Here is a 23,709-nt window from a genome sequence, read left to right as displayed (position 1 = left end):
TCCACATTCAAGTGAATCACAGCTGATGCCTATCTGTTTGAGGTTGTCAACTTCAACAAATGGTTAAATGGAATTGAAATGATACAGAAATCACATTCTCCTGTGGTCAGTTTTGCAAATCAGTTGAATAAATCTAAAACAAATATCAGAACATAATTAAAAGAAAAGAGGAATACAACATATGCCTCGAATTGATAGCTAGTCTGCTATGCGGTAAGAAATCACATTCTCATTGCTGCAGTACCTAAATATGTGTGATCAAATCTAAGAATTTAACTCCTCACCGGTACCTGGACCGATGAAAACTGGCAAGCAGAATTTTCAGCATTTCACGAGCTAGCCAATTTAGCTTGAACCTTGTCAATCCCTTGTTCGGTCTTTATGGCCGCCTCTAAGAAAATTTGGTTCTACAATTCATTTTATGTTCATATCATAGCTTGTAAGAAATTTTTCGATTGTTCATTATATCTCTGAAAAAACAGAAACAAGAAGGACCTATAAGCCTCCAAACTGAAAACCGTAATGTTCAAAGGCAGGAGTCAATTAAGTAGAACCTGCAATTAGGCTGGGATTATCCAGACACGAGGTAGGTCATTTCCTATAAAGCCAGCTAATTCCGTTATATATTAGCAAATCAATCTCCAGTTAAGTCTCAACCCTCTTCTGGCTCCTACATTCAGTTCCACAGTTCATTTATCTTCCTATTTAAATGCTTATAAGGAATATGAATTGCTGCAGAAACAAAACTCAAATTCTGTATACATTGGAGTCATCTCCGCACTAACTAAATCTGAGTTTCTATCAGATCAGTGAAAACAAATACTGACACCAGATCAGTGAAAACCAATACAGTTAAGCAATACAACACTTCCCAATTCATCTTGCTAGTCAGAAACTTTATTCATAGAGCTCATCTCTGCATCTAACTTGGAAAAAAAGCTAACACAAACCAATGCGACCTAGAAACTCTCTGTTTGTTGGGTTAACAAAAGATAGCAGCGATCTTTTCAAGATTCAATGGCTTTTTAATCCACTTGTTTATGCTTGAGCCCCTGAAAGCTGGTTTCTCAAATTGATAACTGACACCGATGATCCGGCTCTTAACACCCATCTGACGCAACTTCTTTACTGCCTATCATATGAGGAGTACTAAATGTCAACATGATAATATGAACATTTTTAAGAGGTTTTGAGAAATTATCAAGCAAGAAGGTATTTAAAATTTTAAGCAAACCAAAAGGGCCTTGGGATTACGAAGAATCTACTTTCAGGTTCATTGATGAGTTACAATGTTCTATTTCATCATGATCAAGATCAGACAAGTACCGACAGTTGTTTCCTTTTCACTCTATCAAGTTAGTGGTTCTTGTGTGAGACTTAATACAAATTTGCAACCTTCAATTATATTCTGAATTATCAAGAAAAGAAAATAATAAGAATCTCTGTTATTCCAATTTTAGCATGCAATTAATGGGCTTTCCAGAAAACAAACCCATCTTATGAAATCTCAATAGTCCTTCTCAACAAGTTGAAGGTCAGAAAACATATACCTCATGTCCCTTCATGACGGGCATTTGACTGTCCATAAGAATAATATCAAAAGAAGCTCCACCAAGATGAAGATAAACAGCTTCTCTTCCATTCTTGGCCTCTTGAACATCTATTATAAACTGCTTCTGTGCCCCATATGACATCATCGCTCTCCGAATGCTGTCTCGAACAGCACGATCATCATCAACAATAAGCACAGATAAATCACAGCTGTAAACATAGAAAAGACAGAAAAAGAATAAACAGTCATTAGTTAAGAGCAATGTGTTCTGAAGACGAAAAAAATTGACACCTACTAATCTGGGTCACCACTGATCAGTGCCTTCTGATTCAGCCATTGATTCACAACATCAATCTTCTTGCTCCTTGTATCACCAGATTCTTGATGAAGACTCAACCTCAGTTCCCTGGCTTCACCTCGATCTTTTTTCAGTGATTGGATCTTTTCCCCAATTGCATTATCGAAAACTTGCCTCTTTCCATCAAAGTTTGCAATGCACTTATCCAGTTTGTTAACAAGATTCTGAATCTCTCCATCAATTTGAGTGTTATCTTGTTCAGCCATTGATGAATTAATGGTTTCAGAGAGAGGGGATGAGAAAGAACAGCGAATGAGATGTTGTGGTGCCTGTTAGAGAGGAGCGCCAAAATGTGGTCTTTTATATAGCGGTTCTCTGTTGGGGGGGAAATTGGTTGAGTTGACATGTGGGTGATGTTGAAGCTGGAAAATGGTGACAGATGGCTAAAGATAAATGGTTGGTGTTCTGTATAGTCTGTTGTCTTCGTTAACTATAAACTTCGCTCCTTATGCAACAGAATTCTGGCGGGAAAGTCTGTTTCGAATCACTTGTAGTAAATGCATGATGTACTATTTTTTTCCTATTTTTTTTATACTATATAATGTAAAAACAAGACTGCTTGACATAACGTTATTCTTTCATTTTTCTACTCTTAGCAATACCATAAATATATTATTGCTATCCACATTCCGTGGCCTGCTGGTATTCATCATGCATGGTCAATGCTTTATGGTTTTGGAGCCTTTTACTTTGTATGGCAATAAATATATCCTCTAGGTTCATTATGCTTCAAGTTATCATCCTCCTCTGCTATTTGGGGATAACAAAATGCGAAGAGAGAATTCCATTCCGTGCAACAACGGCCCAGAAAGAAGGCAAGATCAAGCTTTTGAATCGTGTTTAATTAAAAGAAGGGGAAGAGTTAAAGGGGCTCTTGAATCACTGGCCTGGCCTTTTTATGTACAATGAAGTCAGTCAAATGTCCTGATGAAGGAGCTGTATCCATTAGGCTTCCGAAGATTTTCAGTAATATTGAATTTTATCCTGAATGTACAAAAAATTGTTCATGGCGCATTAAATGTGGTTCCGTATACAATTTATGCACAGTTCGGAGGCTTTAAGCATAAGGATACCGTATATTTATTACAGCTACAAAAGTACATCTCGAATTATGCGTGCTGCTATACGAGAAGAAAGCCGACTAACCACCTCAGGAAGTATTGTGACTGAGATACCTGGCAAAACTGGAAGAAGTTCTTGTACAATCCGAGTAACATCTACACCCTGTTGATGCTCAAAAAAGGGGAAAAGAAACATAAGGTACACGTTCATTGGAAAACAACCACAAACCAAATTCAACACTAAACTTCTCAGGCATGGAGCTGAACATATTATTCTATTGCCTAATATCCGATTTTTACAAAAGCTTTTGTTGACACCATTTTTGCAATTTTAAGACCACCAGGATGTTATGTCTCCTAAACATTTTTGTAAATGTTGCTTGCAAAAATAACTTCACATAAACAAACTAATAGAAGAAAAATAATGCCTAGAAAATAAAAACCTTCCGTTCAGAAATGTGTTTATTATTTAGCAATCTCTCACGACAAGTTGTGTATATGGTTGGTGTGCCTCTCTTTGGCATATGGATCACTCAAACATGGTTGGAGCTTTTAATTGAGAGCTCCAAAGTTGCTAACAGAGCCTAGTGACACTGTTTAGAGGTCATTTTATTGGTTTGCATGTTGAGGGTTAAGGATCATGTACTGGGGTTGCTAAGGCTTTCGATAGCATATAGACTCTCCACCTAATAGTAAGCTTTCACGCTGGATGCTCCAACACTATGCATCAATTCTTAAAAATATACTGAATCCAAAACAAGATAACATTATACTAACAAAAATAAAACCAAAACTTAAACTTGAAACTTTTTAACTCGCAGACAAGCCTGGTCAATGAATAGTTAAACTCTGACTCATCATATGAAGATTCAAGTACCTGGGTTGATGTACTCGATATTGAAGTTCCTGCAGTTAAGAATTCAGCAACTTTCTGAACATTATTCAAGATAACTTTGTCCTCCTCAGTTATCGTTGGCAGAAGTGCCGCGGGCTTAAAGGGTGCAGGAACCATGCTAAAAATTGGGGCAGCATTTCCCACGCCAAGGATTGCCATAATTTGTACCAGTTGTTCCCTTGCAACAGCATCAATGCTCTTTACAATCTGCATCAGAAAATAATGGTTAGACATTTCAGATGCCCCACATACAACAAACCTGAGAGTACATGACTACGACTACGAACATTATTCCAAATACTCGCAGTTCTAGTAAAGATAAAATGTCAGTAATTTTAATACCTCGTCCAGTAGAAATTCTCGGAAAAAGTTCCCCTTCTCAGAAAGAAGGAATGCTAAGGCTGCCCTAGTTTGAATTGGCTGTGTTGGTTGAGAAGCACTTGAGAGAAATCCAGGAAAGATATAACCCGTTTGGCTTTGCAGCATTCCAAGTTCAGCCATATCCCCATTCATACTCTCTCCACCTCCACTTTTTGCTGCAGTGATGAAATTTTCAAAGGCTTGCATGACATCAATGAATCTTTCAGCATCAAAAACACCAGATTTCCCATAAATTGTGTAGCGTAAAGCATTCCTTAGACGAGGGGACTCGTCAGTGAGGAGCCTCTGGTAAAAGAAGTATATGTAAGAACATAATGACCTATAATTTAGAACATCATAGAGAAAGTATGATAACACATTGAATGGACATTATTTTATGTGGATCATGCAGCGCATGCTTCAAGCTTAAAGGAATACAAATACTTATCATTGAGTTTCATTATACACAGGCTTCAAACCATGATTTTAGCGGAGGTATATAGCCAACAAGTTGAAATTCTTTTATCAAAAACCACAGTGACAGGCAGATTTGCATACCAAAATAGCAAGGTGCCAGCATCAAAACAAACACAACATTATGGAAAACAATTGTCTGGAAACTATCATTTACAGCTACAGAAAATACATACCTGTGCGATATATGGATAGGCCTCGTCTACAATAGCAAAATCAGGATTCCCAACTAGTGCTATGCCTTCCAGTACACCTATTGCCCTAATGATGAGAGCAAAATAAGGGGGTATCCTAAATGGATAGTCAAATGTTATTTGTGCCAGATCAGATGCTAGCTCCTGAAAGTTTATGTTTTTTGCTCCTCCACCTTCAAGTGCTTGATCAAAGACCTTAGCCAGGACTGGCAAGATAGGTTCCAAATTAACCCCCTCGGAAATGAAACCAAGTTTGACAAAATCTTTGACAATTGCTCCATAGTCCCGATGGATAAGGTGAGCAATTGCTTCGATCATTCCATATTTTTGATCATCGGTTAATTTTGTGACTAGCCCTGTCCAGCAAAAGGCACTTTAGATTCCACAAAAATGGCCATGATGAGGCAAAATGCAAATGGGTCAGTATAGCATTTGTTAAGAAACTCATGATGGTAAAATGTCAAGAAAACACTATGGGATCTTAAGACAGGAAACATAATATATATATATATATATATATAATGTGTGTGTGTGTGCGCGGGCGGGTGTACTGCACTCCTAGTCAGTGTTGTACAGTGAAGAGCAGCGATACATTCTTATAGCATGAAAGAATATAGTACATGAGGCTCTGAAAATATTTCAAGGAAACATGCCTTTCTGATCTGTCGCATTCAAACCAATCACTTCTAGAAACTAAAATTCTGGTGTATGTCATTTGATTCACCTGAATCTGACTCCAGTTTCAAAGTTGGAGTTTGGTTGTATTATGCCAGCTCAGTTCTTAAATGTGATTACCTTATATTCATTTAACAAAAGAAAGATCCCATTTTGCTTCTTAAATCATCAAATATTAAGGTGCCCTCGATGGCCATGGTAACTAAATTGAGAATAAAAGGAACTAAGCCCATAATAACAAGACAAATACCATTGCTATCCAGTATATGATTAAGCTATTCTACCTACATAAAATCCATCATTCTTTGTTTAATATCACTGATCTTGGTTATCATGGCAATGAAATGTTAAGATGTGGTTGAGAAAAGCAGATTGAGTTTGCTAGCTGAATGGATCACTGGAGATGCTGGGGCTTTTATAGTTATGTAGAATCGGAAACAAAGCAATTTGTGCAGTTTAACTATGAGAGGTGCATCTTTATAGTGTTTCACAATGAATCATGCCAGAATTGTATAATTGGAAGCCAATAGGTTAAAAAAAAATGGAGAGGAAGAAGATTGAATTGCTTTCCACTATTAAAGAATGAAAGAAGAGAACAATTCAGATTAAGTGCATTCCACCATTATGAAAGGAAAGGAAAGTGGCGTACTCTAATCCAAAATTGCTGGTGAAATTTAACTTTACTATACTGATAAAACAAAATGAGGATCCAAATTCTCACACAACAAATTCAAATAACAATATGTATATGATGTTGCCAACTATGTTCACGGATGATCTTTCACTATATACACTTATGAAGTAGATTGTTACCAAAATCAAGTATGGCAAGCTTCCCATCTGGAGTGCGGATCAAATTCCCAGGATGAGGGTCAGCATGGAAAAGGCCAGTATCAAGTAGCTGTCACTCCAATGAGTTGCAAAAATTTGATAAAAAAGTAAGTAGTTAATTTTCTCCACAATTAACCAATGACAATATATAAACAATAGTGATCAGTGAGCTAGCATGAATTCACATCTTCTATTAGTTGGGGGGGGGGGGGGGGGGAAGAATTGGGAAGCATAAAATAGAGCAAGGCAGATCATGTCGACGTTATTTTTTCCTCTTCATGTGGTCTATATGCACATTGATGTGTCACAATGGAAGATAGGAGGAGGATTTGGTCACTTGATATCAAAGGCATAATTGAACTCCTTGAACCATCAATCTCAGATGCCTCAGCATGCAATCATGATGTAGATACATGACACCATCGATAATACATGTGTCATTATTACAGAAAATAACCACTCCATACCAAATCTTCAATGAGATGCATATATGGATTAGTCCTTACTATTCACAAGTTCTTTTACCAGGAATCGTAGAGTAAAAACCCATGAAGCAATCACAGAGTTAACTAGTGAAGATCTGCTCAAATTTCTGTTTTCAAACTAATTAAGCAAAAATGTGGGCAAGGTTAATCTAAGATGCAGGGGAAAATGAGGAAACAAGAATAGGTAAATTGACAGCAAAGTCATGTTTTGAATTGAAGCATAGTATTATAGTATGCTTCATAGTACTGAGGGGCGTGTTTCACAGCTTGAACAGCACTACCAGACATACTCCATGTTTGACTTCGATGCATAGCAAAACCTAGTACCAATTCATTATTATAGTACATAAGCAAGTATGAGTGCATCCGTGGAGTACCTGCTTCAGGTAGCATATGACTCCAACATTAACAAGTTCTCCAACATCACTTTCAGTACTTTGTGAGAGCTTTTCTCCCTCGATCCACTCTGTGGTAAGAACTTTTCTTGAAGTATACTTCTCGTAGGTATTTGGCACAACAACCTGAAATGCAATACTTTATGTTACTACATGATTTCTCCTTCAAATACTATAAGAAACTCCTTTTTTTTCTTTTAAGCTGATACCATACAAAACTAAGATACACAAATCCCAAAATTACACTCATGCACACCGACACACAGCAAACATAAAACCTTCCACCATCATGACAGTGTATAATTTTTCATTGCATGTCTTTCAGGGATGGACTGTAAAGAAATAGAATGATATTCGAAATGATGACAGTTGCAATAAATTTAATCTAGCATCCAAACATGCACTTATCACATTCAGCAGTATTTATAACAGCTCTAACAGAAAATCCCACTACCACTTTTTTCAACAGTCAGCTATTCCTATGATTTACTTTAGAAAAGCAGCATCTTTCACTTTAGCACAAAACTAAACCCCACCTAGCATTTGGATCAACCATCTAAGAGCAGAAAAAGGACATGGTTTTAATTTTGTCTTTCAAATAAATAGTTTGAGTTTTGCTTCCTTCAATAATTAAACATCTTAACATGGACAACTTCGTTTACCATGAGAATGCTAGGAAAATTGCCAGCTTAACCAATTTATCAGATGATCAAGCTAAACAGGGCCTTGGCATGAATTCAACAAACACATAAAAATTGTATGGTTTGAGCTTTCAGCCTCACCTGTGGAAGGTCCTTTCTCATCATTTCAGCAAACAGAGATCCATTTTCACCTTCATTAATATAATCTAGCTCCTCAAAGAAACGAGCAGCCCATTCATCAACCAACCCAACTACATCTACAGAGATCTGAAATTAAGGTGGAGGGTTGAGAAAATTATCACTTCAAATAGAAGATAAATGTTCCTTCCCAGAATGGAAGAATTGATTCAGTATTTCAGATAATTGACTAAACTACCTGAGGGAACTTTCGGAGAGCCAAACCCAAATTCCTTATGATGAATAGATCGACCGTTACTGTCTCAAGAACAAAAGGCCTCTGTACTTTAACAGCCACCAGGTCTCCATTTTCTTTCAGCCGACCCTTATACACCTGCCCAAGAGATGCTGCCACGGGAATTCCACGATTCAGTAGTTTGAAATTGTGAAGCTTCAGATGCTAGCAAAGAAATGCTAAATTCTATTTTTCATAAAACTCAGATATTGAGACTACCAGCAGCTATTGGAGACGAAGAAAGTTCAGAATAGATGTTCTGCCATGGCTGACCAAGCTCCTCATTTATAAGAGCCATTGCCACATCATCTGGAAATGAAGGAACCTTCGCATATCATCAAACAGAAAAATCAGATATGAAAGGGGTTAGCCTAATTTCTATTGAATGCTGAGAAGGTTAATTGATATTCATCTAGAAGTTAATCATTCTGTTTTCTTTTTTTAGATTTCCAATACAAGTAAAAACTTGACATACAAACATTTTAAAACGATTTCATATTTGGAATATTAAGTTCATAACTTCACAAACATGTGCAGCGAATTGGCAGCGAATTGGCGATCCATTAATGAACTCATACCATTATAGCAAAACGAAGGCCAGAAGATTGAAGGACAGCAATTTAGGACAAATGTATAGATAGGGGAAAAAACAATGACATAAAAGGGACGAGGTGAAGACAATGAAGAAAGGTTACGAGTAGTGGAGGCATCATATTATTGATTGCAGCTAATTAGCATCAGCACGTGGCAATACCAAAACTAGGTATTAATAACCAACAGCAAAAGAAACAGTAACTAATTTGCACTTTTCCAAAATAAGGTCAAAAACTTTTTCCAAAACAAAAAATTAGGAAATTAGGAGTTCCCAAGGCTCATGGCTGGCTTTTAGTATGCTTACCTCGGGACTTGCACATGAAAAAAAGTCAACAATGAATATTCTCGTGTCTCAAAAAACAGCCTCTTTTCTATAGCTTTAAAACACCATCATCTCTGATAGACCTTTATGTCCACAAAGTACCACTAACTTAATCTAATTTCTAGATAATTCATGCTATCATCTTCATTGCAAGCATGCTGAATATTATATTTACCACGTCTAAAGGTTCTAATGTATTTTTTATTTTAGAACTGAAGAAGCATAGTGGAATAAAATTTAATGGCATACAGTTATTGCAATGGAAAACAAAGAAAGAAATATTGTATGACGTTACCTTATCACAAAGTTTTTGTAGCTCGATCATTGCAGCAGGTGACAATATATCTGGTCGAATACTCAATGCTTGACCAAGTTTTACATATGCTGGACCCAAAGAGGTTACAATTTCCCTCAATTCAATTGCTCTAGCAACTTCATTCTGGTTATTAAGATAGAAAAAAAAAAGTAATTTAGAAAGAAAGAAAAGCACATACTTCCAAGAAGAAAAGTAATAAGAGCAATTCGGAAGCAGTTTATGCACATTTTTAGGATCACCCTGAAAAAAAATAAGACATACTTATTGAAATGCTAGGAGGATTATCAAGGTGCAAAGATCATCCCAATTGCATGCAATAATTGCTATTCAAGACTAAAAGAGCATGCTTCTGTGTCCCATTTTTTGGGTAAATGTTTTCTAAAGTCCAAAGAGGAGATGTAAGAGGGGACAGAATGGACAAAAAACAGCTAGGGGTGAGTATTATTTCCCACTCTTCAACAATACTATGTATATGGTTCTCATTTCTTAAATTATTGTTATAGGAGCTTAAGCTATTACAATGAGTATCAATACATACCAATTATCCTTGTGCTCTTAACATACCACAACCCCCCACCTAGGCCACCTCCGCATATAAATAAATTATGGGCATTAGACAGGGAATTTGAAGTCTGAACAGATGCAAACAGTTATTTAACTATGACTGGAGGCTATAGAACTTTCAGATAGCTCTAATAACATTCAAATTAAATATGGCATTTATTGTTCCAGCTGCTTAAACTCTCATGCATGGAGAAATAGTGTACATCAAGCTTCCTAGCTGTCTTTTTCACTATATTACCTATATAAAGAATACTCTACAACCTCTACCCCAGGAAAAAAAAAGTGCATGCAAAATTAACAGTTTCTCCGGGTGTTTTAAGATTGATACAGTTGGCACCAGATCTTCAAAATACCAGCCAAATATTTATCAATATATATATACACACAGACAGAATAGCTATCTACCTAAGTACATGCACAGCATTGCACACATACAAAGAGAGTGAAAGAGAGAAGAGAAAGGTCAGGAAAGAAAACAAAACAGGCAAGAAATCTTTACCTCCTTGACTTTCTTGTTTATCACATCCCAAGCAAGACGAGAGAGAAAACCCCCGGCAACAGAAAGTAACTGGACAGCTCGAGTTGCAACTGCACGTGGTCGTTTTCCCCAGTAAGCAGAGATGCTAGAAGGTTCATACACCAAAGGCAAAAACTCACTGCTTTCATCTACCTGCAGGAGGTACAAAAGAACACAATAAGTTTAGCAACCAGCTTCACAGAGGGGAAACCTTGGAATCACTAAAGGACATCCTCTATTGACTATCTTCCATGAACTTCTAATAATAGTACAGCCTCCAGCATATCATGTTTATTCCCAGTTTAATTTAAAATCATCACTGCTAGAACAATCTTCCAGCAGAAGATTCCATGAAAAAATTGCACATTGTTCACGCCAAACCACCAAGCACACTCTACAGCTAAAACAACACCAAGCCATGCAAATACAGCTTGATCCACGTTATCACTATATTTGATTCAGATATCCAGCCATTACTATGAAAAGAACATCCAATTAACCAAACAAAAATCACTTTCCCATAATTTGCATGACTCAACTTGCAGAAATGATGGGTTTTCAAAAGTATATAACGAGTCAGGAATTCCTCAAACAAACCAGAAAAAGGGTTTCCCCGTTGAAATTATTAGACTCAATTACATATGCAGCCATTGAGGTTTTCAAGTATCTCATACAGCCGAAAAAAATTTCAATACAATACCTCAACCAGACGAAGCTTGATATTGTCATCAGCAAACTGAGTATCTCTTAAATTTTGACCTCGAAGTCCTCTCATTAGTATTGCCAACTCTTCATTTTCTTCCATTTGTGCCCTCACTCTTTTTATTTCCTGCGACACTTCTCCCATCCTCTGTCAATTCCAAATATTAACTCATCACAATCCCAGCAAAACAAACAAATAAACTAAATGTCATTTCAATTAAAACATACTAAAAATGAAAATCACATTTTAAAACAGTCTCTAGCTTTGAATTCTTTTTCCTCTGACGTCTTCTTAATTTTCTCAGCAACCAAAAAGAAAATTCGGCATATATGAATGAAATAAGAATCACTTTCCTTATGTCAAACTAAAATAGAAATGAAAACAGAATTAAACAAATGCGTCTAGCTTCAATTTTCCTTTCATTTTCTCAGCAGCCAAACAGAAATTTGAGTACGCTAAAAAGACTGGTCGGTCAAAGTAAATGTTGACTTTCTCGACTTCATTTTTTTTCTTTAATTTTTCCTTGACTTTCTAATCAACCAAGCATGAATTAAACTCAATCAACTTGACAATAGCAGACTGTGAAACAACCAAAAAAACCACTCATCAGTCAAACTTACTGTAGAGACACCGTTGACAGGTTTTGACTTTGAGAATTTAGTGGCAACGCCGTTGACAGGTTTAGGCGGAGGGGACTTGGATGAGCCATTAACTGTGTTTGGAGAAGAGGATGATGGCGATGGCGATTCAATAGATCCGGTTTGTGTCGGTTTCGGCTCGGTGGCAACAGCAAACACCCGGTTGGATGGTCTTCGAACCGGAATTCTATTTGGTAAGTTGTAGTGGCGGCGGCGTGGCTGGATTCCGCCGTAAACGAGCTGTGGAGCCGCTGCGTCCATCAAACGATAGAGAGTTAGACAGTTAACTTTCTCTCAAAGATTTTAGAGAGAGAAAGAGAAAAATTGGAGTGGTCAGTGACTCGCTGGTGCCCGTGACTGAATTATGGTGGTTAGTTTTATTGGTTATTCTTCTTCTTCTTTTTTTTCTAGAAATGAGGGGAAAGGCTGTGGGCTATGGAGGAACACGTGGCAATGGGAGAAGCGAAGGCTAGAGGCTTGAGGTTATGGTTCTCAGCAAAATCTGTGGAATGGTGATAGGTATGGGATTTTGGGTTTATGTGATTTTAACCAATCGCCTGCCTCGTTGTTGTCTCGACTTGATTGACGACGCGGAGGGATCGATGGAGGGATATTTCATTTTAAGGGCCAGCCAGCATCTATAGCCCATCTCTCGTTTCACATTAAATTAATGTTTTTATATATTTTTTTATAAATTTAAAATACTGTATCGAAAATAAAATAAAAAATATATTTTCAATTAAAAACACAATAAATCATATTACCGAGCACGCGCTTGAGATGGTGTTTTTTATTTGCTTTGTTACAAAACTACAAAAGGGATCGAAATAGCTAGTACACAAACTTATTATTTATATTATTTCTAGTGAATACATTTATGAAAACTCATTTTTGTTTTTTTATTTTCAAGATATAAAATTATTTTTTTAGAAATGAGAGAAAAATTAACTAGGACAGAACAACACTAGCATTAAGGGAAAACTATTGTTCATAGTAAATGAGTGTTTAGTTTTTTTATTATTATTAATATTGGTGTCCAAGCTAGCTTGCGTGTACCTCAACTAATCTCACGGGTCCTGAATTAACGATCATGTAAACCTCTAGTAGCTCTGAGGTTTGTGGGACTTGAACTTATAACCTCTAGGAAGCAAACCTGAAACCTGACCAGTTGAATTATACCTTTCAGTATTTAGTTTTTCTTGATTTACATGTATGTTATGTTGTGAGAACTTAATTTTTTTTAACGTAGGAAAATATATAGGTTTTGAAAAAAAAATTGTTGTTATCATTAAACTTAAAAATACAATTATTTTTAAATGTTTTATCTGTTAAGATATTTTTTATTAACATATCTTTTATTTATCTTAGTTGGCACAATATTTTTAATTAAAAAAAATATTTACATTAAAAAATATTTTATAATTGTTAAAAACAAGTTAACAAACAATCTTAAAATAATATATTCACATTTTCTTTTATTGGACCGTCGAGGGTTTGATGTGCACGTTAATCAGTTTTTTATATGAGTGCTGCTGCTTCTTTTTTTCTCTTTTCTTTTTTAGATATGGGCCTGAAGGCCCTGAAACTTAAATAAAATGGAGCACAACCTTTGGAAAAAGAAAAAAAAATGGTGAATCCAATGTAACAATCCACAATAGTAAGAAAATCCGTTTTTATCCTTAAATGTTTTTTAAAATTACAATCTTCTATGCTTAAATTAATAACCAATTTATTAAAATTGTTAAGTAAAAAAAATTAACTAAAAAGAATTAGAGTATAAAAGAACAAGAAATCTTGTGATCAATCTAAAATTTGCTAGAAAATATTGTGTAGTCCACTAACTTTTTCTTATTCTATAATCCCTTTGGTTTTAAAATTTTTAATTTTAATTCAAAAAAATAATTTTAAAAAAAAATCCTTGAATTCAAGAGAGACGAGAGAGAGTTGTTCCAAATTGATAAACAGGGGAAAAGTTCGTGAAATGCTACTTTTAATTTTAAGTAATGAAACTTATTTTTTTTATTAATAAGTTTTATTTCACGAGAAAAATTTAATGATACTTTTTTTTTTTATTCTCTACATGCAACCTTGAAGAAAAAAAATAGATAGACTTTTGTTTAGATATTATTGATTCTTATCTTTTTTTTTCAGTGATTTTGAATTGTTTTGGATTTGATAAGTGATTTATATAGTTTTTTTTGGGTAAAAATTGATTTTAAATAAGTAAATAAAAAAACATCCTTGATTTCTCAACCACCGAATTTTTGTTGATAATCGAATTTTGAGCGTCAGTCTAGTGGAATTATAAGAATAAAAGCTTGAAAAAATTTTATTCACCTCCCATATAATTAAAATAATATTTTTAAATAAAAATATTCCTTCCAATACTACATTGTCATACTAAAATTCAATACAACTCTGAATAAAACTTTTGTTCATGAATGAACTTTGCATGTTCATAGCAGAACACTAAACAGGTGGTCGGAGTTATATAGCAAGTTGACCCAAGTTTTTTTTCACTGTAAACAAAAATATTGAGATGGTACAAGCATTTTTAAATAAGCAAAAATAGTTGAAACTCAAGTTATTAACTTGGTCAGATTTAATAAAATTATATAATTTTGATAATATAAATAAAAAATACAATGATAATAAAGGTAAAACAAATGACCCAAACCCATTTAACTTAGCACGCTAAATATATAACTCGGTCATGATATTATAATAACCATGTTGAAATCAAACTGAATAAAACAATTGAAATTCAATTATTAAACAGTCCATTGCCAAAAGGCGGGCTGGAACTAAAAAAAATAATTCAAGAAAAGCAATTAAAAAATATTCAAGCTCACGATCATGAGATCGAGATAACCTTATATATGAAAAAGCTAAGAGAAAAAAAAATGTAAAAATCAGCTCCCATTAAATCCAAATGTTGAATGATAAAATTATTTTTTTTAAGAACTTTAAAAAAACACTAAAGTTAACCGGTGTTAATATCTAAAACCAATGGGCCTTATCATAAGCTCAAGACCAGTGCCACGAAAGGCAGACTCTAAAAAATAATGAAGTAAAATTCTTCACTATAAAATATTAGATGATGAAATCAAGGGGGGAAAGGCAATTGAAAACGAGTTTAAAACAAAATAAATATCAATTAAAATAATAATGATCAAAATTGACATAAAAATAAATCAAAATCAAATGCTAATTGATGAATTTTAAAATAAAATTGAAAGGAAAATGATAAAAAAAAAAACTCAATAAATAGCTGTTAGAAGAATAAAGAGCGAATCTGATGTGAGAATCAAATTAAACTAAATTATAAGGGACTAAATTGAAGAAAAAAATATTAAAAAGATGATAAAAAAATAAAATAAATAGCAATTAAAAAAACTAAGAATCGAGTTAGATATAAAAAAACAAATGAAAATACACTTTTGTATCTTGTTTAGGAGAAGAGAAAGAAAAGATAAAAAAAAAAAAGAGAAGAGAAAATTACAACAAACCCACACTTTGAGTCAGTGATCGACACACACCTAACCATCATGAATATCTCAATGCACCACTTTCAATGTCACCATAAAATGTGATGTTTGGCTGTCGAAGAAGCTCACATAAAATGTTCGAAGTGTGCGGGCACACCAACATTTTTTTTTTATCTAGAGACTAAATTGCCCCTTACCTTGACCTAATAGTAAAAAAAAAAAAATAGATAAAAAAACTAAAAAGCTCTTGAGAAACAAGTTTAGTGTTTTTTGCTTTTAATAATAATTTAATATTTTTATTGTTTTGAAAAAAGTGAAAAGATCAGTAAGCCCATGTATGCCACCTGTTTTTTTTCACCTTTCAAAGGCAGTTAAGTATTTTTATTATACTATAAAAAGCGAAAAAATCAATCAAATCCCGATCAATTTAATAATACTATTTTGCCATGCGGTGTACACTTCACCAGCTTGTATGGTGGAGGGTAAAAAAATTATTATAATGTAACAATCCATGATAATGATATAACGAGTCATGCTCTACGATGTTTTACTGACCGCTTCTAATTTTTTTTAATAATTAAAATAAATTATGAAATTCTTTTTATATTTTTATTTCTTTTATTTTTGCAAGAAAGAGGTAGAAAATATTTTGATAAAAATATGTGATATAGAATTATATTTTCAATTTCTAACTTTGCCGGTAAATAAATTGACGTAGTTTTCAAGTGATTATTATCTTCAAGAGATTTAATTATAAATAATCACACACGTGCATAAATAACCATGACATGAATTGAACTGCCGAGTTAATCTAAAAAGTTCTAAATTTATTTTCTTAAACTCAATAATTAGATCAGCCAGATTAATCCACCTGGAAGAATTTTATAGCAATAAATATAACTCTCATCCCAGAGTTTGTGCATGAGGTTGAGGATTTCATCTGAGCCCATTATAAGCTACATGGATTTAGGGCTGTTAACAACTAATCAAAAAGTATTGAATCCAGCGAGTTAGAGAGAGAGAGAGAGAGAGAGCGCGCCACTCTGTCGCGTGATTTCCGGCGACTTGAAAAGGTCATTAGCAAGTCGGCATGACAAGAGCTTGCCACGTAAAGCTAGTTTAATATTGAGTAGTGAATGTTTTTTTAAATATATTTTTTATTTAAAAATATATTAAAATAATATTTTTTTTATTTTAAATTTAAGTATTAAAACTATCTAAAATTATTAGAAATAATTTAATTTGAAGTAATTAAAAAAAATTAAAAACTTATTTTTTTAAAAAAACATTTTTTTAAACTAAAAAAAAAACACGCTATTAATCAGACAGTTCAAATCCAACTAACAGTGAACCAGGACACACTGGACGTCCAAATTCACTAACCTAAAATTCCTTCATTTATCATATCATAGTAACCTCCACCAGCTCTCCTCGCCCTCTAGAAAAATTCAGTAGAAAAATTCAGTGGAAGACCCGCTATGTAGCACTAAGCAATCTTCTCTTTCTATTCGCACAACACCCCCACTTTTTTGAAGTCTAAAGATTATCATAAAGATCTTAAAGCTTCAGGAGAGGCAAAAACTAAGAATGACCCGTCAAAGAAAAGAATCAGAAGCTCCATATCATCATGTAATTCATAAACTTCCTCCTCCTGGGGATAGCCCTTATGTTAGAGCCAAGCATGCTCAGGTACATATACATGATGATGACTTGGAGAGATACACACAAATTTCGTTCACTTTTTAGATATTCATGTGGGAGGCTTTCCGGTTTTCTTTTGTGGAGTTCTTGATTCTGGGATTTTTTTGTTTCCTTGGAAAGTTTTTGGTGTTCGATAAATGGCGTTATGTTGTTGCAGAGATAGTTATTTATTTCCTTGTTTTGATCTTTTTTTCCTGCACTGCACCCTTTGATCTTGTTGTTGTGCTACTGACCATTCCTTTAGTAGCGCGGGTGGGGTTCCATTTTACTGAATCAGTACTGATGCAGTGATTTGGGCATTGATCATGGTAGAAATATACTATCTCTGTGTTTTTTCTTTTTCGGATCTCAACAGGACTGAAAGTAGCTTGAATTTGGTGTCAGATAGTTGGGGTTTTTCTACTTTTGGATTCATGTTTGTTTCTTAATCTGGAAGTATCTTGGTGTGTCAACTTAGGTTGTTTCTATTATTATTTTCGTGGTATTTTAAAGACATGTCAGTCATTGAATAACAAAATAATTATTTGATTAATTTAACAAGATAAAAATACTTACAAAATGTTAAAATCTGTTAATTTTGTTTATAATATTATTTGAATTACTGTAAACAAACGTAATCTAGGTCTAAGTAAGTTTCAATCCAGGAATTAATCTTTTCTGAATTTGTTTTCTGCTGAGTTTATGTTGCAAATTTGCTAAATTAAGAAACCGCATCTCTTTATAATTAGTAAAGGGTCTTGAAGTAATATTTCTTGAAAGGCAATTTTGTAGTTTTGTGAGCCTTAGGTGTTTTTTCAGCAATTAGTTTCCTCCTTGATGTCTTCGTTGATTGTCTCGTTTGCTCGTTTGAATATAAGCTGCCGTGTCTTCTTGTTCTGAAACTTGTGTTGTGTTTTTTCCATGTATATACAGCTAGTTGAGAAGGATCCTGAAGCAGCAATAGCTTTGTTTTGGAAGGCGATAAATGCCGGAGACAGGGTCGATAGTGCTCTCAAAGACATGGCAGTGGTTATGAAACAGCAAGACAGGGCAGAGGAAGCTATTGAAGCTGTGAAGGCCTTTAGAGACCGCTGCTCGAAGCAAGCCCAAGAATCTCTAGATAACGTCCTCATTGACTTGTACAAGGTACACATATGGCATGAAAATCTGATTACAATAGTTATATTGCTTTTTTAGCAAGTTTTATGAGAAGGAATTGCCTACTTGTGTCCTTTCTCCTGTTCTATTTCTTTGTCTTGATGATATCATGATAACTGTGATAAATTTGGCAGAAATGTGGAAAAATTGAGGAGCAGATAGATCTACTGAAACAGAAACTTAAGATGATTCACCAAGGAGAGGCCTTCAACAGGAAGGCTACCAAGACAGCGCGGTCACACGGGAGGAAGTTCCAGGTTACTGTCAAACAAGAGACTAGTCGGATACTGGTATTATATCTGTATAATCCCTTCCTTGTAGTCCACTGCTTTTGATATTATACTGTCACTGTTCTGTTTGGAGCCCAGAATGAAGGACACGGGACTGCATTTTATTTATCTTTTCGTGTCTTTGTAGAGTTGTCTTCCAAAGTTGACTAATCTTGCAAACATTTGACGCAGGGAAACTTGGGTTGGGCATATATGCAGCGAGGAAACTATATGGCAGCAGAAGCTGTATACCACAAAGCTCAGTCTTTTGATCCTGATGCTAACAAGGCCTGCAACTTGTGCTTGTGCTTAATCAAGCAAACACGATATGCTGAGGCAAAATCAGTTATCGATGACATATTGCAGGGTAAGCTTTTAGGATCTGATGAGCCCAAGTCAAGAAACCGCGCCCAGGAGCTGCTACGTGAACTAGAGACATGCCAATCCTCATCGATGTTTTCAGAACCATCAGGATTAAGTTTAGAAGATGCTTTTGTTGAGGGTCTTGACCAGTTGATGAGTCAATGGACTCCATATAGATCAAGAAGACTGCCCATATTTGAAGAGATCTCGCCATTCATGGATCAGTTAGCCTGTTGATTACCTGTTTTAAGACTTTCTTCAATTTTTTAACCTGGGCTGTGTATAATTAGAGGAGATGATAAACTGGGACTAGGAGTTAATGTAACAAATGAACACTTCAATGTGTTCCATGCAACCACCGTACGATGTGTATATTTCCTGTGTTCTTCAAAACCAAACACACACCAATTACTTTCTTGGTGTTGTGTTATGCAGTATATAGTCAAGTCTTCCATGCGAATGCTTCCAACAAGTTCCAAGAATTCTCTCCACGCCGCGGATTCCATTCATTGTAGATTTTGATACATTACAGAACCACATCAACTGCAATATTTGCTGCACGTATTTTTCTGACCCTTAACCCCCTTTCTGATACAGTTTGAAATGAATGGATAGATTTGAGAGAGAGAGAGAGAGTATAATAATAACATTGCAAAGGACAATCTAAACTGCATGGATTCGATGTTCATTACACATTAAACAAATACTAAATTATTAATACTAACGTAGGAGGAAGGAAGAAAATTATCTACTCAAGAGTTCATATAACCTATACAACGAAATTCAAAATACAAAACCTTTCACAATCCTAAACAAAGCTAACAAGGAGAAAGGAGTAATCTAAGACATAAAAGACACTGTAGAAAAAGAGATCTCAAGGACATATCATCAAAAACAAATAAGAATCAATTCCGCAAAGACAATCCGCAGCAAAAGCAGCTTCCAGTGAAAGCCAAGATAAATTAGCAATTGAATCCATGACAAATAGATAAGACTATGATGAGAATCAAGGCAATTATAATACCCAAAACAATCAGTTTTATCTTCATATTCTGAATCCACATCTTTCTTCTCATCTTAGTTCCCTGTTGTCGGAAATCTTGTGCCTGTAAACACCACATACGTTTGAATATATCATGCCCTGATAACAAGACATCAGAGAGGAGAGAAAACTGGAGAAACAGGGAAAGAAACAGATATGAATCCAACCAAATCCACTCCCATCTAATGCACTCTTCAAATCATAAAAGTCATGTCTGGAACATTCCAATGATTCAGTGGCAATTTTGAAAGCAAGCCCCCTAACTCAAACTCAAGAGTAGAAGTGTGACAGCAAGCAAAAGATTTAAACACATTTTCCACTGAACTAACCTGTGAGCGAAGGTTCTCAGTTTTCTCCACCAGCAGCTCAATCTTGTCACCACGATCAAGAACCTGCGCAAGAAATAATTGCCTCAACGAGTTGTCTCACTTAGTGTTTCTAGAAATATTACTCTTCAAGATCAATATACTAAATATCATCGCCTTTCAGCAATTACATCATTACTTGGTAACAATAACATGCACCCAAGACTGTTTTAACCTCCAAATTACACAGGTAAAGAAAACCAATAGCTGATCTGTACCTTCTCAATGTTTTCCATCATAACACCTTTAACTTCAGAGACCTGAGCCTTGACTTTTGCAAGCTTGCTGATCTCTTCAGGATGATCCACACAATACTGCATATGCCCCTTCAATTTGGACCTAAAATAAAAACCAATAAGCAAAGCATGTTTGAAAAGAAACAAAAATGCATATAAGTGAAAAATTAGACATGTTTATATATACCCAAACTCTCCGTTCAGGCTCTTGGCAACAGCAGTTGCTGCTTTTCCTCCACTGTATCTTTTGTTAAAATCTTCCTTAACTCGCTCCAAAAAGGCAATTGGAATTTGTCTGCCAGCAGATTCAACTGCAACCACGCAGTAAGCTGTGGCATCCAACACAAAACACGAGAATTAACGCTATACACAAAGTTGGTGATTATGAACAGAAAAAATCATATCTAAATGCAATTAAATCAAAACAATGTGTTGTGTTTGATTCAGGTAAATCACATACTTGAATTTTGGATCGGGGGCAAGGATTTGAAAGAAAAAAAACAGAAAAGAAAAGAATTGATGCAATGTAATAAGTTTCTGTTTCTGAACATTGAAATTGAAATTAACAGAAACAAACACTTGTACAAGCAATTTTATGCTCTCATATATAAAAGAGAACTATTCTGCCCCAAAATTCCCTGTTCTGTATTTCCACAAGCTAGTTCATTTGTATTCTTTATCTAAAGGCAGCAAATTAAAGAGTCAGCAACAACCAAAAAGACATCAATGGGTTATAAAAAAAACAAAAAAAAAATACACAGAGACTACTTGTATTCATAGAAGTTGGGATATCAATTAAAATCTCCATTCTCTGTCATATACGATACACTGTTTGTTACGAGAGAAATATAGTCATAGTTTCATTTGAAAACAATAACAAAAACGCCAGAAGAATAGTCAACATTGAATACGGCCAGGAATAGTCGAAGTACTATACAATAGTAATACAGTGCATAAAACTTCCAAGAGAACAGAGATCAGAAACCGCCAGCCGATTAACGACAGACAAAATCAATATACACAACAATGAAAACCTCAAAGTGTCTTCATTACAAGCAAGACATAATTTAAAATCTAACCATAAACTATTTCACAATATACGAATCCATAAATTCCAATACCTATCAGCCCACGTAAATCACCAAGAATCCCCTAACCCGCAGAAATGACAAATGACTAACAAAAACAAATCAAAACATTCAAATGAAACAGTCAAACACACAGATCAGCCTGAAAAAGTCAACCAATTCAACGAATCAAATCAAAAGAGATCGATCAATAAAGGCAAACGATGGAGATCATGATCAATAAAAATATCACAGATCAAATCAGCAAAGTGAAAACATAATAATAATAATAATAATAATAATATCTTACTGAATCCGTTTTCAACGAGGTAATTGAAGGTATGGCCATCGCAATTATAAGTAAACTTATTATTAGACGCGGGAAGTTTTTCAAGACATTGTGCAGCGATGCCTGTGAAATTCCCTTTAAACTCCGTGTACTCCGCAAGAAGCACCGTTCCTCTTGCCACAAAGCTATAGATCAACGTTTGTTGCCCCATCTCTACCTCCTCTCCTTCCTTTCCCCGAGAAAAACACGGAAACACTCAAACCCTAGAAGATCAGATGATCAAATCAAATATTAAAAGCGAAAAAAAAGGAAAGAAAACAAGAGAGACGATGGGATCGAATGGAAAGGAAGAGGAATTAATTTCCTGGATTTTGCTATTTACGTATTTTATTTTATTTTTAAGGAGAGACTTACCTAGAAATAGTGGAAATGTGGAACGGATGAGAGCGAGAGCGAGAGAGAGAAAGAGATAGGGAGTTGAATTTGGGAGAGAGGGAGAAATATAAATCTGTTCTTTTGAATAGTGGCTGGCTCTCACGCGGTACGGGTGTTTTGAATTCTACAGAGTTTTTCAATTAATAGTTTTTCCTGTTTGAACATTTTGCTTGGAATTCTTACTTAATAATTTTCTAGTTCTTCGTTCCAGTGTTTGGGATCAAGGTCTTGTGGTGAGTTATGAATTTATTTTTTTTGTGGAATTTATATAAAAAGCAAGAAAAACTTGTTTTTAGCGGAAGTTTTTTTTGTACATTAAATAAATTATATATTAAAAAAAAGCAATCATGTATTTACCATGTTTCTATCCCAAATATCACTTGTTGTAGGGTTGATTTTCTTGTCAAAATTTTCAGCTCCAGTGCGGCAATTTAATCCCGCTACATTCATTTTTTTACTTATTAATTTATTTATCTATCACTAGTTTGCCCCACAAATCCACTAAAATTTTCACACTCTTTTAATATTGTAAATAAATAGAATACACAAGTAGATATGAATAAAGAATTCACAAAGTCAAGCATAGAAGATTAAAGGAGAACTCCCAACCTTTTATTATCTCTCAACAAACAAAAAAGGAATACACAATTTCCATCTGTGTGTTGTGCACTGGATTAAATTGAGCAATTATATGTTGGTAACTTTTAATTAAAAAGAGGTTACTACCAATTTTTTTTATTATTATTATTAACGTGGGTGTCCGGGCCAGTTTGCTCGCACCTTAACTAATCCCATGAGTCCTAAAATTAACGACCATGTAAGTTTCTAATGGTCATCGTATTAACAACCACAATGCTCGAACCTGAGACCAAGTGGAAGTAAATCTCTTAGTTCCAAACTTTTATCATTGGATCACCTACTAGATGGTTGTTAGTATCGATATTTATTTAATAAAAGAGATATGCATATAAGTAGCATGCTTATTGAATTCAATTTAGGAGTTCACCCGGCAAATTCAAAGTAATGTCACTTGAAAAAATTACAAAAAATCAACATGTTTTTAATTGAATGGTCATATCGGATCAATTATCTTCTATTTTCTGTGAAATCTGACCCGGCACAGCTTAATAACCATGAGAAGGAGAAGATAATTTAAAAGGTGAATTTTATCCTTTAATTTTAATTTTTTATTAAAACTTCATCTTGATGCTCAAATAAATAGTTATTTTTTTTAATTTATTTTCTATTAGAGAGGAGGAAGAAAATGGTTAAGAACTTTTAAAATTTTCTAAATTTGAGCTCTCGCGGTATGCTATATGGATATGAGGAC

General features: G+C 34.7%; 4 protein-coding genes across 6 annotated transcripts; 1 reads left to right on the top strand and 3 right to left on the bottom strand.

The window, feature by feature from the left end:
* Positions 1–148: 148 nt before the first annotated feature.
* Positions 149–2,724, bottom strand: LOC7496070 (two-component response regulator 24). Of its 2 annotated transcripts, none has more exons than XM_002297782.4 (3): positions 1,848–2,724; positions 1,551–1,761; positions 149–1,132 (listed from the first exon to the last, which is right to left on the bottom strand). In XM_002297782.4, the coding sequence occupies exons 1-3, from the start codon at positions 2,114–2,116 to the stop codon at positions 983–985; spliced, it is 630 nt and encodes a 209-aa protein (XP_002297818.2). In that variant the 5' UTR covers positions 2,117–2,724; the 3' UTR covers positions 149–982. The 2 variants fall into 2 exon arrangements, with proteins under 2 accessions (XP_002297818.2, XP_024441418.2); XM_024585650.2 differs by lacking the exon at positions 149–1,132 and adding an exon at positions 1,139–1,408.
* A 131-nt stretch (positions 2,725–2,855) lies between these two features.
* On the bottom strand, positions 2,856–12,493 carry LOC7460517 (uncharacterized). The gene is made up of 13 exons (XM_006368839.3): positions 11,970–12,493; positions 11,347–11,496; positions 10,629–10,799; positions 9,545–9,688; positions 8,553–8,658; positions 8,298–8,446; positions 8,063–8,188; positions 7,263–7,406; positions 6,383–6,470; positions 4,877–5,250; positions 4,209–4,532; positions 3,849–4,073; positions 2,856–3,134 (listed from the first exon to the last, which is right to left on the bottom strand). Exons 1-13 carry the CDS (start codon positions 12,246–12,248, stop codon positions 3,000–3,002), a joined length of 2,415 nt encoding a protein of 804 aa, XP_006368901.1. The 5' UTR covers positions 12,249–12,493; the 3' UTR covers positions 2,856–2,999.
* Positions 12,494–16,871: 4,378 nt separating this feature from the next.
* On the top strand, positions 16,872–19,405 carry LOC7496069 (protein SULFUR DEFICIENCY-INDUCED 2). 2 transcript variants are annotated; one of them, XM_024587459.2, is made up of 4 exons: positions 16,872–17,104; positions 18,089–18,301; positions 18,448–18,603; positions 18,775–19,405. In XM_024587459.2, the coding sequence occupies exons 1-4, from the start codon at positions 17,063–17,065 to the stop codon at positions 19,180–19,182; spliced, it is 819 nt and encodes a 272-aa protein (XP_024443227.1). In that variant the 5' UTR covers positions 16,872–17,062; the 3' UTR covers positions 19,183–19,405. The 2 variants fall into 2 exon arrangements, with proteins under 2 accessions (XP_024443227.1, XP_002299278.1); XM_002299242.4 differs by having other exon boundaries at positions 16,877–17,164.
* A 178-nt stretch (positions 19,406–19,583) lies between these two features.
* On the bottom strand, positions 19,584–22,524 carry LOC7460516 (vesicle-associated membrane protein 722). Its single transcript, XM_024587466.2, has 6 exons — positions 22,359–22,524; positions 21,966–22,207; positions 20,776–20,917; positions 20,571–20,691; positions 20,317–20,379; positions 19,584–20,051 (listed from the first exon to the last, which is right to left on the bottom strand). Exons 2-6 carry the CDS (start codon positions 22,153–22,155, stop codon positions 19,908–19,910), a joined length of 660 nt encoding a protein of 219 aa, XP_024443234.1. The 5' UTR covers positions 22,156–22,207; positions 22,359–22,524; the 3' UTR covers positions 19,584–19,907.
* Positions 22,525–23,709: the final 1,185 nt, after the last annotated feature.

The sequence above is a fragment of the Populus trichocarpa genome, chromosome 1, assembly GCF_000002775.5.
Source record: "Populus trichocarpa isolate Nisqually-1 chromosome 1, P.trichocarpa_v4.1, whole genome shotgun sequence".
Lineage (NCBI taxonomy): Eukaryota > Viridiplantae > Streptophyta > Magnoliopsida > Malpighiales > Salicaceae > Populus > Populus trichocarpa.
This window is presented reverse-complemented; position numbering and strand designations above follow the sequence as displayed.

Bases quoted from the DNA above. Each gene is read 5' to 3' on its own strand.
- LOC7496070 (XM_002297782.4), bottom strand. From the start codon at position 2,116: ATGGCTGAACAAGATAACACTCAAATTGATGGAGAGATTCAGAATCTT. The intron at 1,762-1,847 runs GTAGGTGTCAAT...CTATGTTTACAG, and splicing joins ATCAGTGGTGACCCAGATTA to CTGTGATTTATCTGTGCTTA. The intron at 1,133-1,550 runs GTATATGTTTTC...CTCATATGATAG, and splicing joins CCGTCATGAAGGGACATGAG to GCAGTAAAGAAGTTGCGTCA.
- LOC7460517 (XM_006368839.3), bottom strand. From the start codon at position 12,248: ATGGACGCAGCGGCTCCACAGCTCGTTTACGGCGGAATCCAGCCACGC. The intron at 9,689-10,628 runs GTAAAGATTTCT...CTTAATAACCAG, and splicing joins TAAACAAGAAAGTCAAGGAG to AATGAAGTTGCTAGAGCAAT. The intron at 8,447-8,552 runs GTAGTCTCAATA...TTCCCGTGGCAG, and splicing joins TTCGTCTCCAATAGCTGCTG to CATCTCTTGGGCAGGTGTAT.
- LOC7496069 (XM_002299242.4), top strand. From the start codon at position 17,063: ATGACCCGTCAAAGAAAAGAATCAGAAGCTCCATATCATCATGTAATT. The intron at 17,165-18,088 runs GTACATATACAT...ATGTATATACAG, and splicing joins TTAGAGCCAAGCATGCTCAG to CTAGTTGAGAAGGATCCTGA. The intron at 18,604-18,774 runs GTATTATATCTG...CATTTGACGCAG, and splicing joins AAGAGACTAGTCGGATACTG to GGAAACTTGGGTTGGGCATA.
- LOC7460516 (XM_024587466.2), bottom strand. From the start codon at position 22,155: ATGGGGCAACAAACGTTGATCTATAGCTTTGTGGCAAGAGGAACGGTG. The intron at 20,692-20,775 runs GTATATATAAAC...TTTTTATTTTAG, and splicing joins AGCCTGAACGGAGAGTTTGG to GTCCAAATTGAAGGGGCATA. The intron at 20,052-20,316 runs GTTAGTTCAGTG...TGGTGTTTACAG, and splicing joins CTGAGAACCTTCGCTCACAG to GCACAAGATTTCCGACAACA.